General features: G+C 38.3%; 1 protein-coding gene across 1 annotated transcript; it reads right to left on the bottom strand.

Moving 5' to 3' along the window:
- Positions 1-7820: 7820 nt before the first annotated feature.
- LOC120291801 lies at positions 7821-10122 on the bottom strand. Its single transcript, XM_039309542.1, has 2 exons — positions 9557-10122; positions 7821-8024 (listed from the first exon to the last, which is right to left on the bottom strand). Exons 1-2 carry the CDS (start codon positions 10120-10122, stop codon positions 7853-7855), a joined length of 738 nt encoding a protein of 245 aa, XP_039165476.1. The 3' UTR covers positions 7821-7852.
- Between the last annotated feature and the right edge of the window lie 5290 nt (positions 10123-15412).

Raw genomic sequence — 15412 nt, 5'->3', positions numbered from 1 at the left:
TATAGTACATAAAAGCTAGCGTCGAAACCCGACACCTAGTATTTTTCTATTTAAATGCTCATAAAATTGAGTTTTGCAATAATAATCAATAACTATCACCAAGCACTCAATTGCACATCATAGCACATATAAGCCATCAAATTCATGTATAAATTCATCCATGAGAACGAATGTAAAATTTCACGAAATGGCTAATCCGTCACTGATTACGCTAATTACGATTAATTAAATAAATTTTAATTAAGTTAATCCAAATTAATTAAACTAACCATAATTAATTAATCTAACCATGGTTAACTAACCTAACCCTAAACTAACTAACCTAACCATGCTAGATTAATACTAATCCATCTTAAGACTAATCTAACCCCTAAACACAATTAACATCCTAATCAAGGAATAGGGAGTTAACTCATTGGATTGACATGGCGGTGGGCTCACAGCGACGGTAATGTGATGGCAACGAGAACTCGAGACAGCCACGACTTGGATGGAGGCTCGATGGAGGTGGTGGTTGGCCTACAAGGGCTCAGCCAAGGAGGGGCTCAGTTCAGTGGGGCTGAGCTGCTGGGCGCCGGTGGTCTCGGTGGCTAGATGGCTGGAGTTGGTGGATGGACGAGCGGTGAGGGCAATACAAGCAGTGAGGCGATGAAGCTGCAGTTGCTGGTCCTCGATGTGGCCTGAGCGTGAGGAGCTGCTCGGCTGCTGGTGCTGAACGGCTGAGTGGCTGGGCTGGACGGTGAGGGTGAGGTGGTGAGGCAGCTGCTGGAGTTGGGTGGTGGGTTGGCTGTGCTAGCGTGAGGGCTGTTGGTGTGAGGCGATGAGTGGAGATGATGAAGACGTGAAGATGGGAAGCTGCTGAAGATGTGGTGCAGTGAAGATGAGGAGGAAGGAAAAACTAAAACCAGGTGAAAGGGAAAATGAAGCTGGCGGCAGAGAGGGACGTGAACGCTAGGGAGAGAGGGAAATTAGAGAGAGAGAGAAGGAAAATGGAAGTCAAAGGAGTGGCTAATCAAAAGCCTTAGCAAATATCTAATCACTCATTGCAAATGCCCTAAAGTCTTCATGCCCATAAGTCTTGTGCCCAACCAATGAAGAATTAGTCCGAGTTTCCTCAAATATAAGCCTAAATAGGGTAGAAAAACCCAAATCTTCAGCCCATCCGAATTTCCATTTCTCTTTTCTGTTTTTTTGAAAATCATTTTTCTGCAAAATTTGGGACTCAACAAAAGTTCTCCGAAAGATGATACGACGTCCTATAAATGAAACATGTTTGAATGTCCGATTCCCAAAACCAAATTCAATTTTGTGGTTAAAATCTACTGAATGCGATTTTAGTACAACCTAACCTAACGAGTAGTTTTTAGGGATTTTAGCGCGTTTGACCCATGGTCAATAATTTTCAATCCACGTTTGTACATCTCCAAACCGTAAATGAATCATACAAATTGTGAGATTTAAATTACGTGTCATGAGTATAATACCGATAGAAAATCGGGTTATTGCCGTTCGACGCAAATATCGCAATCGTGTGGAACCACTCACAATTCGACTACGTAAATCCATTGAATCGACTTATATCCGATCGCACTTTGATTGTAACAATGTCGTATTGACTCTTGCCGATTATTATGGTCGAGTGATCGATTTCCAATCGAATTCTCTAGTTTGTCGCGTTTATATCCCTTAACAGCCTCACCTAATAGATTAGTTAACCCTTGAGGAGCTAGCTCCGAGTAAAATGACCATAGGTATGTCGACGAAATAACCATTTCATATATTCGAGATGGGGCCAAATTTTGGGATGTCACATATAGGATGGGCCAAAATGAACAATTCCTCACCTCAACTTTGTAAGTTAATTCAAGGTCACAACTATCATTTGAGAATGTTCAAGGTATGGGCAACAATTCTCGTCATGACATGAGAACATGGCCCAATTTTTGTTTCATTGGGATGCTTGCAATCCCTAGTTTTCAAGATGTGCAATCAAAATTGGGAAATTGCAAACGTCCTAACAATGTGAAGAATTGTTCCCTCCACACTCCACATGCTCTTTAGAAACAAATCCTAATGGATGTTGCCTATCGCTCAAAAGGATCGAATTAAATATCAATTTATTCAAAATAGGCAATAATCGGAAAATCAAATTTTGTGATAAGATTTTACCTAATTTCGCAAATTTGTTTCCATATTTAACCAATGATGGATGGCTTGCGATGGTGGGTGGCGATGGCTCGGCTGTGATGAGTTAGTCACGGCCGATGGTGCACATAATGGTGTCTTGATGGAGGTCGTCATAAGTGCTCTAAGTGGATCGCAGCGAGTTGTTGTTGGTGCCTTCAAAACACTTGAGTGTCCTGCAAAAACATAAACGATCCTCCATTGTTGAGGGACTCCCAATAGCTCTTGGCTCAGTGTTGTCTAATCTTCTTCTGGAGGATATGGACGAAATTCAAAAGAATACAAATCCGACATTTGGACTTCGGGCTGTTCAGAATTTGTCTGGAAAACCTGTGAGGAGATTCAACCGAGATATGTGATATTGCAGGGCCAAAATCAATGCTATTGGGTGAGCTAGCAACATTGGTTTCTAAATGTCGAAGCAGCAAGTTGGCTTCTGGGGGCACGGCAGTCTGTTTGGCAGCAAGAGCGGCGACTCCTTGAAGGATTAACCGGCATGGCAACTGGAATTGTTGCGCAAGTGAGGACCAATGGCGTTGACCGATGCTAGAACATGGTATTAGGCTTCCACGCTGAATCAGAATAATAGCGAGTCTGGACTTGATGAGGACATCTGGAAACTTAGCAATAAACTGGAGTCGATGGAAACAATGAGACCAGCTATTTGTTCACGGATCACTTGCTGGAAAGCATGTAAGTCGTTAGTTTTCCTGGACAGCAAGCAAAAACACCAATGACTATCAGTCGCAGTGGCGAAGTTGTACGCAGAAAGCGGGGCAGTGACGTTGTCTGCAGAGGACCAACAATCAATGGAAGAAAACTCAAAGGAATTTCCTGTCAGTATTGTCAACTATCAGAACGTGGGAGTCTCTCTTTGGTGTCTTCTGTTCGGCCAGTAAAAGCCCTACCAAGAGACCCTTTTGGGCACAACCTCCTCTTTCGTCCCTTTCGGTCGCGTGTTGTGAATTATGACTGAATGCTCTCTGTGGAGCCCCGTCAGAGGACACGCAATTTCTCTCTCTCACTTCACTCAACATATATGTTGTTGATATCCCTCTTTCCGTGAGGTCGTGTATTCAATAGTACAACCCCACTCTACGATTTATTCTCTCTCTATCCTTTGACCTCGTATTCTCTCTGTGTTGTTGCCTCCCTCCGATGTGTATTATGGTCGTGTCTAGGGTTTAACGATGCCGTTTTAAAGCAATTTCATCTCTCGTTCTCTCTGCTCTACCTATCCTTCTCATTCAAGCCCTATTTGACAATTTTTTGTATTGGCGTGGTTTGGAGGGTAGCCTTCTCCTTGAGTATTTTATGTTGGAAAGATGTCATGATTTGAAGCAAACATCAAGCACTAGTGATTGGTGTCGACGAAGAAGGATCGAGCAAGCACAAGAAACCTCAAACACTTGGATCAGAAAAACACGGGAAAAAAAAGGCATGACCAGCAAGACTTGGAAGCAATGAACAATGTCAATCCAAGGCGGGGACAAATCCATGGATCCAAACCCTAAAAACTATTGGATGTATGCCTTAAAGCTACTATGTAATAGTTACATGTTAGGATTTAAGTTGTATTATTATTATTATTATTATTTAATTAATGGCAATGCCATATTAATTCATTTGTCCAATTATTTTATATTTATGAATAATTTCATAAGATTAGTTGCAACTAGACCTATTCTTGAAACGTTGAGAATATATGTAATGGGTTCATAGTTAGACTGAATTTTTAAATCGTTCCCGATCGACGGATTATTGAGTGGATATTAATAATCTTGTTGGGATCGGTGTATTCATAATTTCACCATTAAGTATTGGATACTTAAGGGAATGATGAGTCACAAGTCATTAGGTATTGTGATGCATGAGTTAAGAACACAAGTATTTGTATTAGACAAGTTCACTGAACGTGATGCAAATGGAACGATTAGTGACATGGAAGCTTTTAGCATGGTCAATGTCTAATTGTTCATGCTTTGGTCTTGTGTATATAATCCTTAGATATAAGGCACATTGTTAACTTGTGTATCGAACAACTATGGTTCATAGGTGCACGTAATGCCAAGTCGTTGATCCGTCTTTATACCTGATGGTCATAATTTGTTCATATACGAAGTTGCACGTGTGCGTAATATGGAATCTGTCTCCTTGTTATATGCAAGGTATAATAATGATGTCCTATGCGATCTAATTATGACAATGCATTAAAATCCTCGATCGGGGTTGTAACCAAGAATAAATTGTTTATATCTCGAATAAAATGCATGTCAAATAGATTTGAGCATATGATTTAATTGGTGACTTGACAAATATTCCATGGTCTTTGTTTGGTCAGGACATAGTAAGACAGAGGAATTGAATTACCTTGTAGCCAAAACTGACAGGTTCATTATGTCACGCCCCAATCCTCAGGTACGCGCACATCCCTTACCTTTGGTCGATTTTAAAATGTGATATCCCAAAACTATGTATTGCCGACCCTTTCATTTATATATACACATGCGAAAGCAGTTATAAATCCTTAGACAATAAAACAATGGAATAGAAAAACAAGCCATATTTTTCATAGCGAAAATTCACAACCACACATTTTTACACACATCTTATAGTATTCTACAATACTATATATGTCACGCCTCGATCCTCAGGCACGCATACATCCGTCTCACTTGGTCGATTTTATAATGCGATATCCCAGGACAATGTATCGCCGACCCTTTCATTTATTAAGCACATGCGGAAGCAGTTAAAATCCCTAGACAATAAAACGATGTGATAGAAAAGCAGAGCCATATTTTTCATATTGAAATTTATAACCAAATTTTTGTACATGACATCAATTAGAGAACTTCATAACTATTCACATCAATTGCAGTTCACAAAAGAAGATGGAATCTCAATCCCTTCAGGTCATACTCAAAATCTCTCTCGGTATTATCTTTTTCTTCCAAAAATCCTTCTACTCAGGTTTCACCTCCGAGTTCTCCTTCTCAAATTCCTCCTCAGCTCCTCAACAGGGTCCTGAAATGTTTTTCCCCAAATTGGGATGAGACTACGTCTCAGCGAGTTCTACCCCACTAAGCCCAATTAGTAAACCATTATACTATAGGCTGCCTATACACTCATAGGGCGGAAGACATACCTTTGCCTCAAATCCCACCTGCATGTTAGCACAGGTCAAATAGATACCCAAGCAATCACATCACAGATCAAAGCATCGATCAAATCGACCTAATCGATTACCAGTTAATAAGACCACTCACGGTCATTTCTAATCAGTCAATCAATCCACGACATCAAATCAAATCAATGATCAATCGACCTAGTCGATTACATATCAGCCTAACCATTTCCCGGTCATTCAAGCTATTGCTATACAGAGTCCCACTCGACCACATGCTCTTTAAAATGTCATTTTAAATCAACGAACCCACGTGCATTCTCCGAGGCGATGCATCAAGTCACCGAGCCCATGTGTCTCTTCAAGATGCCAAATGTACTCATTGGGACCACGTGCATTCTCCGAGGTAATGCATCAAATTACCGAGCCCACATGTCCTTTTAGATGCTAAATGTACTCATTGGGACCACGTGCTTTCTCCAAGGTAATGCATCAAATTACCGAGCCCACATGTCTATTTAGATGCCAAATGTACTCATTGGGACCATGTGCATTCTTCGAGGTAATGCATCAAATTACCGAGTCCATGCGCCCTTTTAGATGCCACACTTAATCACCGAGCCACATGCATTCTCCAAGGCGACATACTTCGTCACCGAGCCATGTGCATTCTCCGAGGTGATATATCTAATCATCAAGCCCCGTGCCTTTATGATGATTCATCTCATTTCTAAAGTAATTATCCACAACCTTAATTCGGTACAATTTAAAACTTAATTAAATAAACGAACTGTGCCACGATGATCAGCACGAGATTTCGGTCGTCGGCCATCTCAAACTTAATTTCCGAAAAATAAATAAATAATTAATTAATTTCGAAAATTAATTATTTAATATTAAAAATTCTGTTTAGCTCAAAATAAGGTCCAATTAAATAAACAGACTTCACCACGGTCATCAGCATAATTTTCCGGTCACGGGCCATCCCAGTCGAATTAATTAATTTCGAAAATTAAATAATTAATATTAAAAATTCAATTTAGCTCAAAATAAAGCCCGATTAAATAAACAGACTTCACCACAGTCATCAGCATAATTTTCCGGTCACGGGCCATCTCCCTTGAATTTTCAGAAAATAAATAATTATTTAATTTAATTCTGAAAATTAATATTTAAATGCCCAAAATCTCACTTAGGCCCGAATCGCCAAATTGAAGCCCAATTAGGGGTCGGAAAATTCCCGAGATGCTTCCAATAAATAGTAGACCACGTCTACTTGTTAATTGCACAATCAATTTATCTAAATTACATCACAATTGACTAATAATTGCTAATTTATTCTAATCTAAAGATGAATAATTAGCCAACTAATCTGAGATTAGTGAGATTACTCACCAAATCGCGCGCAAATCGGATCAATCCGACGGCGGCGACGCGAGGAATGATTGTTCCCAAAGCACAGCTTGGGTTCGGGGCCGGGAAACGGCCCAAAACGGGCCCGAACTAGCTGGAAACCCATTTCGTGGGTTGCTGGATAGGGCTGGCCGTGGCTGCTCCGGTGGCTAGGGCGGTGAGGGGAAGGCCGGCGGAGGGCGAGGGGGATGCCGGGGGTCGGGACGGCGGCGAGCGGCGGCTGAGGTGGTTGGACGGCCGGAACAAGGGCTGAGCAGAGGCCGATTCGCGCGGGGAGGAGCGGCAGCGGCGACGGGCGCGGGGGAAAGCACACGGCGTGCGCGGGCGGGCGTCGTGGGTGCGGGCGGCGGTCGAGCTCCGGTGCGGCGGCGACGGCTTCGGCGAGCTGTTGTTCTTCTTTGCTGGTTTTGGGCTAGTTCGTACAAAGAAGAAGGAAGAAGAAGAAGTCGGCTACGAGGGGGAGTGGGGAGAAGAGAGAGGAGAGAGAAGAAGGGATAAAGAAGAGATAAGAAGAGGGATTTCCTTTGACTAGTCAAAAGAAAAAAGCAAAAGAGAGAGGAGCCAAATTTAAAATTAGCGAGGGGCATTCGGCGGTGGGGAGGGGATTCGCACGAGAGAAAAGAGGGAAAGAGAGAGAAGAGAGAAAAAGAAAAAGAAAGAAAATAAGAGGGAGGGAGAGAAAAGAAATACCAATATAACACCACATGGTACTATTCCTTTCTTTTCTTTTCTTTTCTCTTTCCTTTTCTATTTTCTTTTGGTCTTCAATCTTTTTCTTCCGATAATTTCTTTCTTGAAATTTCAGACTCGTCAATAAATTGACGAGTGATGAGACGTGATCCTAAAAATAAGAATTATGACGCGCTTAAAATTCGATTCCCGAAATCGAGTTCAATTTCGTGGTTAAAAATCGGTCGACGTGATTTTAGTCCAATCCAACAAATTGAGTAGCTTTTAGGGATTTTACTTGCAGATACATCCCTTAACGGCTTCACTCAATAGGTTAGTTAACTCGTGAGGATCGCCTCGAGAGAAAAGGACCGTAAACACGTCGACGAAATGCCCATTTCACTTTATCGAAACGGGTCCGAATTTCGTGGATGTCACAATATATACATAAGTCTCGATCTAATATCTATTCACATGCAGACAAAGTCTAACAAGACAGGACAGGATCTCAGTCCTCATCCGAGTCGTACTCGGGATCATCCTCAGGGTCCTCCTCCACGTACTCCTCTTCGGGTTCCTCAACAAGGATCTCCTCATCGGATTCCTCCTCCTTAGGCTCCTCATCCGAGTCCTGAAATGGTTATTCAATAACCACCGAGACAACGTCTCAGCAAGTTCTACCCTTTAAGACTCGATTAGTAAACTAATACACCTTAAGGTTGCCTATGCACAACATGAGTTAGAGGACTTACCTTGGCCTCGGATTCCACTTGCATATTAGCACATATCAAATTGGCACCCAAGCAATCACATCACTGATCAAAGCATCGATCAAATCGACCTAGTCGATTACATGCCAACAAGACCACTCACGGTCATTTCCATTCAATCAATCAATTCACAACATCAGACCCAAGCAATGATCAATTGACCTAGTCGATTACATCTCAATTAACCATTTATCGATTATTTCATTCGATCAATCAATTCACAGCATCAAATCAAAGCAATGAATCACATCAAATAATACTCAGATCAAATCATCGATCAATTGACCTAGTCGATTACATGTCAGTCGAATCATTTCTAGGTCATTCACTCCATCCCATATAACCTCCAATGGTATACTTAGTCATAGAGCTCTATTAATACTCTCGGGTGTCGTTTTCGCCAAGGTGACATAAGTAACAGACGATTTACATGTGTTCTTTAAGGTGCCATTTTCGCACAGTAATATTCCTCATCACCGAACCATGCCCGTCATAGATCACGGATAGTTTACGTGCGTTCTTTAAGGTGCCGTTTTTGCACAGTGATGTCCTTCATCATTGAACCATGCTTGTCACAAATCATAGGTAATCTACGTGCGTTCTTTAAGACACCATTTTCGCACAAAGGATATTTTTAATCACCGAACCACGCCTGTCTGTACTTCGTACCTGATCGGTCTCAGGCAATAGAATTCTTAGTTCACTCTCACGATTCTTTCCACTTTACAACTCATCAAAGCATTATAAAGGTTAAAGGACCAAACTCGGCCATCTACCGAGTAATTATTTAATTCCACTCAATTTCAATCAATTAAGGAATAATTCCTCAAATTGCACAATCAATTTAATTAAGCACAATGTGGATTTCAAATAAATAAACGGACTGCACCACGACAATTAACACGAAATTCCGGTCACCGACCATCCCGGTTAAATTTCCAGTAAATAAATAATTAAATAGTTAATTTCGACAATTAAATAAATAAATACAATAAATTCAATTTAGCACAATATAAAACTTAATTAAATAAACGGGCTACACCACGATCATCAACATAAAATCCCGATCACTGGCCATCCTAGTTGAATTTCTGGAAAATAAATAATTAAATAAATAATTTCGAAAATTAATATTTAATTCCTAAAAATTCCAATTAGGCCCGAATTGCCTAATTAACACCCGATAAGGGTCGGGAAAAATCCCAAGAAGCATCCAATAAATACTATAGGTAATTTTTTATCTAAGTACACTAATCAAACAACTAATATGCAATGCAATTAACTAATAATTGCTAATCAATTCTAATATAACCACCTAATTACACTTAACTAACACTAATCAAATTTTAAGTATAATTAGCAAACTAAGAAAGCATTAGTGAGTAAAACTCACCCAAAAAGACGGGATCGACATGAGGATTGGCTTTCCTCAAAGCAGGCCGAGCATCCGGATTCGGGAAGACAGCCAAAATGGGCCAAACGCTTCCTGCAATACCCATTTCTGCACTCTCTGTATGTTGCTGGTTGGGGGCGAAGGGAGGTGGATCCAGAGCCGGCTTGGGTCGGAAATGGATGGAGGGGCTGAATTGGACCTAGGTGGGGCTTCACGGTAGTTGGAGGTGGTCGGAGGGAGCTTCGGTGGCTCTTGCACGAGCTAGACAGCAGCTTGGGACGATGAGTTGGCGAGAAGATGGCCAAGGCGCGCGAGGACGGCAGGACGGTGACAAGGCGACGCAGGGTGAGGGTGACGTGCAGCGTGAGGCGGCAACAGTGCTCCAACGCGACATTGGTCGCTGCTTCAGCTTCTATTATTTGGACTTGCTCAAACCAAAGAAAGAGAGAAGAGGCGGAGGGTGTGCGGGCGGTTGTTGAGCAGCGGCGGCGACTCCGGTGCGACAGTGGTGGTAGCCTTGGTCCGAGCAATGATGGTTGTTGCTTCCTCTGGTCTTCGGTCTCCATGCAATTGAGCAGTCGAAGAGGAGATGGGGGAGGGTCGGTTGACAGAGGAGAGAGAGGGGGAAAAGAACAATTGGTTCCCCTTTTTCCTCTCTCACTCTCTTAGGTCATCACAAACTTAGCCCACCAGAGCTGTCATCCACCCACATTTCTAGCCCCAAAATGCCCATTCTAGAAGACTTTAGATAGGCCAAAATGTGGGGGTATGTGTAGCATACGAATTTTGCTAGGTTTTTCCCTTCAATAGGACCCCGATCCTTCTTCAAATAATTTAATCCAGCATTTGAAAATTCAATCGTCGAGTTTTTTTATTGAACTAGATTTCTTCCTTTCCAATATACCCCACTTGTATCCCAATTTCACAATAAAAACGATCATCTACAAATTCCGATTAAAAATGGCAATAACTCAACTTTTTACCAAAAAATCTTGGTTGTTAGAAAAATCTTCTGAGATTGAGTCGACGTTCCTAAAATTTATTGTGACATGACGAGTGACGTCTCCACAAATAAATCCAAAATGTTTCTATCAGACTATAGGATCATAATTAGCTAGAAAAATAAATCCAAAACGTTTCCATTTGATTATGTAGACATTTTTAGCTAGAAAAAATGTAGAGAAAACTCACGGTGATGCCAGACATTGTCGACAAGCGCCTCTGCCTGTTTGGTAGAATCATCGACCCTCTTCCCACACCGGTTCAACTTGTCGCACACTTTGTTTATCGGATCTGAAAACACCAGCAAAGCGTTTGTCTCATCAACCCCATTATGAAGCCTAATCATCGGCCATAACATAACTACAAAGTGATAAAACAAGCTCTGATAACTACTTGATATAATCCTTCAGGAACAATACAAACATTACAAGGCCATGATGTTTCGATATATACTAAAAATAGTTCCTAGTGAATTCATAATATTTTAACTTGGAAATTTCATGAATCTCTATCGAACATGCATTGCAAATATGACATTGCGACTCATATGCTTCAAAACGTGTCACTTAAGTCTTTAATTTCTAACAAAATAAAAGTGTCAAGCTAGAGACTTGTAAAGACCTAAGTTGTGGACTTTTGCAGCTGATCAGGATCATAACTACCATTGCGTAGAATTTCCTTTGCCTTTCAATCTCACAATTTCTTTAGAACTGAAAACGTTCATCTTGTTAAATATAAAATATGTAATAAAACTTATTATATATATTTTTATAGAATCTTCTTAATGTCTTTTAAGTTTCATGTTACACTTCTACTCCTGTTGACCTCTTAATGACTCACAGATAATATGTTAAATAGAAAAGAGCTTAAAATCCAATTATCAAATGCTTGATTTTACAAAATTTAGGGCTACGAAATCATCTAATTTGTTTTATTAATGTTCATTTTCATTTTAGGAAAATTTTACAAAGCTTGAAAGTCAAGTTGAGAGCATTATTCATTGAAAGAGTCATGTGTTCCTTTATCCATGACCAAAAAAAAAAAAAATGAATAAATAAAGCTTCATAGATGATCGTGCTATAGTATATAATTTCAAAGAAGTAGCTATTTCAATCCAAGACATCTTTCTTTAATTTGAGTTTTTTCTTTTTGTCCTAGATATAAATCTCCTGACTGTAATGTGCATCGTTTGGCCAAAAATATATCAAGGTCTGCTCAATTTAATTAATCACATGAGAAATCGTATAAAAGCTCGAGTGTAATCGGCAAAACTATTTACCCTGCAAACCAAAAAAGAAATTTCTTCCCACAAATTGTGCTTCTTAGTCACCATGATTCTTAAAATATATTATTTTGTGTCAACAATGGTCTATACAATATTTTTTCTTCTTATGTGATAATTGCAATCTTGAGGGGAGAATGATACTAAAAGTGCCACAAGTTATGCATAATGCTCACTTTAAAGATTATCGACGGCTCACTTAAGTGCCAAAAATCAAGAAAAGCTATCACTTAAGTGCTTCCGGTGAGAAATTTCAGCTAGAGAAATTATATGTCATTTATAATTAAAATTTTTATCTGAAGTGGCATTTTTGGCACAATCACTTTTTATTTATTTATTTATTTATTAAGATTGGCATTGAAATAATCACTTTTTATCAACAATTGACATCGAAGTTATTATTATTACTATTTTTTTATAACAACTAGTACTGAAGTGATCATTTTTTAACCTGCCACACGACGTCGTTTAGGGGTTATATACTGACTGGGTATACTACACGAACCACATAAGATTAAAAAATTAATAAATTGTGATCACGTCAGACTTCCAACGATTTAAATTGGAGTTGGCACTTAAATGATCTTTTTTTTTTTTTTTTTAAGCGGCACTTAAGTGATCTAAAAAAACTTTTGGTATTGAAGTGAACGACGTACACAATTTATGCCACTTCTAGTATCATTCTCCCAAAACTTGAGTTTGATCAAGTGACATTAATATCATGACCACGTCTCAATTTTTATGATCTGTTTAGTTTTTCATTATGCATGTGCTTTTTACTTTCGAATTCTCCAAATATTCATTCTAAGCCCCGTCTTCATGTTCGGTTCGCACATGAGAAGCTTATTTATGGGTTTACTAACATTCTTACATTTATGTAGTTATCCTCCACTTAATATCTTTAAGGGCTTAATAAGTCCTTAAAAAAGTAACCCGTGATAACAAGAATATATATATATATATATATATATATATATATATATATATATATATATATATATATATATTATTTCGTACATCATCATTTCAAAAAAGCAAAATAGATACTAACAAATATCAAGCATAAGATTCTCCTTATAGGATTAATATGCATGACATATTTATGGGCATGTACACATTATCAAATTCATGATATGATATAAATCCAAGCAATTTTCTAATTATGAAAACAAATATAAAACGATGAGGATATAATTTTCTAATATGATAATTTTTATTGATTTAAATAAATGAATTTTTTAATGATTTAAATAAATGAATTTTTGATAAATGAACATCTCATATATTTGTCCAAAATAGATAAGTTCAACTCTTAGCCTTCATTTGTTTTAAGGAAAACAAATAATTTGGAAAACATCTCATAAAAATAATCAATTGTTTCATTTGAAATAATTAATAAATGAAAAATACTTTAATCACTAACGACAAGTTGTGTTTTAACATTTTCGTTTGCTTATATATTTTTTAAGTGATATAAGTGATTATTTTTGGGAAGATATTTTCAAAACCATTCATTTTTTGCAAATTGAATGCACCCTTAAACAAAGTGTTTATGAATTAGTTAAAACTTCCTTGTGGTGTAGAACCCCAAGTCAAACGGCCTAGAACATTCCCACTAATCATGGGCACTATGTTTTTCTATTCTTAATTTCTTTTTACTATTATTTTATTTATACTAGTCAAGGACATGGACAACGAAATGAGAAGGAAACCTGTGAAAACCAGAAAGTTTGGACTAGTTTCTAAATATTCATCCAGTCTATAACAGCCATCATATGACTTTTACCATTGTATCAACTAAATAGTTGTTGTTCGGACTCAATATTCTTGTTAAGGCCCATAAAATATACAGATTTTCCCGTGAAAAATTTTCTAGTCGTCTACCGCATGACTCGTACAATTGGCCCATTAGACGAAATTTCCTGTTTAATAATTAAGATAGAATCCGATGGACGAAATTGGACGGTACATTAAGAATCATTTAATGGCTCCGCATATGAACAGAGCTAGTTGACTAGAGCTAATTAATTTCTAAGTCATTATTTAACCATATAAGTATAATACTTACCAAAGGCTAATAATGATATAAACAAAACATTCCCTCGCAACTAATGACCTGGTGCTTTCACTTGATAGAGAGAACTGCACTCTCATCACCATCCATCACATTTAGATACGCTTAAGCTCTCCTTCTAAACATATTAAGAATCTTATTCTACTGACTTGTATCTAAAGCCAAGAGGCCAATTATTTAGCTTCTCCTAAATTAAGTTTTCACTCTTTTCGATTTTTTTAAATATAATTTGTGAATTAATTGCTGGGTCAATGTTATTGTTATATATATATATATATATATATATATATATATATATATATATATATAAATACAAAATTGTACGTGCGCATATATATGTGTGTGCGTGTGTGTGTGTGTAATACACATACATACACTCAAAATATGTTGACATAATACCTAGCTTGCAGTGTACCCAATCAATGGTTGCATTTTGGTCATCAATGGCTCCGTATGTGTTCCTACCAAGCTAGGTGGATATGGAACAACGCAATTCTCAATATAGCAATTACAATATTGGGAGAAATCCAAGTCAAAAGGTTTGACTTTAATGCACACGCAGTTTCTTGGAAACTCTCAAATATCACTCAACATGCAATTGAATTCAAGCAGGTTTGCGTCCGTGGCGGAGGAATTAATCACGAGGGTTGAAAATTGCCCCGTGTGTAGTTTTATTGTTGAATTGGTCAAGGTAAACGAGCTGGACAAAGACAAATTTCTACGTTTAATCAAAGATGTCCTATTCCCGCAAACAGTGACCTTTCTCTGGGGTTCAGAAAAAATAAGACAAGCAAACTAGACCGTCTCGTGTGGAATTCTTAGGTTTACCTATAGGTGTATACATGTCGCGTTTTTTTATCCCCTAAGATAAATAAAAAAATTAGTTATTGCACAATTTGTACATGTTATAATGTTATATGATTTATTAATTAAGTATGTCTGAACATAAGAGTCATGTGACCAAGGGTCTAGATGAACTTAGTCTGCATGTTCTATTTGACCATGAAATGTATTTTTGCTCTATGGAGAAGCTATTGAATGGCTGTAAATCATCTCCACCAATATCACCGAAACACTAATTATTTGGGTCATACCTTGGGACCAACATGATGAACGATCTAAATGAGCTTGGTCTATATGTTCTTACTAGCTATATGAGACAAGGGTTTACCGGTTTTATATCAAAAGTGGGTCCTAAAGATTTTCCAGAGCATCCAAAATGATGAAACTTGTAAGGAGGCCATAAATTAATTATTTAGAAGGTTCCGCTGGGCCTGTAATGCTAATTTGGTGAGCTCGTTAGATTTCGACATTGAATCTTATATCTTTGCATAATTTTAGTCGACTTGATATTTTTGTGTTAGTTCCGTCTATCATCTTTGGATTAGGGTTATTGAAGATTTATTTAATATAAATACATAATTTATTCTAGAAGGTGATAACTTTGTTGATTATTATTCAGAGTTCAGCTGACAAGAATTTCGTATTTCATGTACAG

The sequence above is a fragment of the Eucalyptus grandis genome, chromosome 3 (genome assembly GCF_016545825.1).
Source record: "Eucalyptus grandis isolate ANBG69807.140 chromosome 3, ASM1654582v1, whole genome shotgun sequence".
Classification (NCBI taxonomy): Eukaryota; Viridiplantae; Streptophyta; class Magnoliopsida; order Myrtales; family Myrtaceae; genus Eucalyptus; species Eucalyptus grandis.
This window is presented reverse-complemented; position numbering and strand designations above follow the sequence as displayed.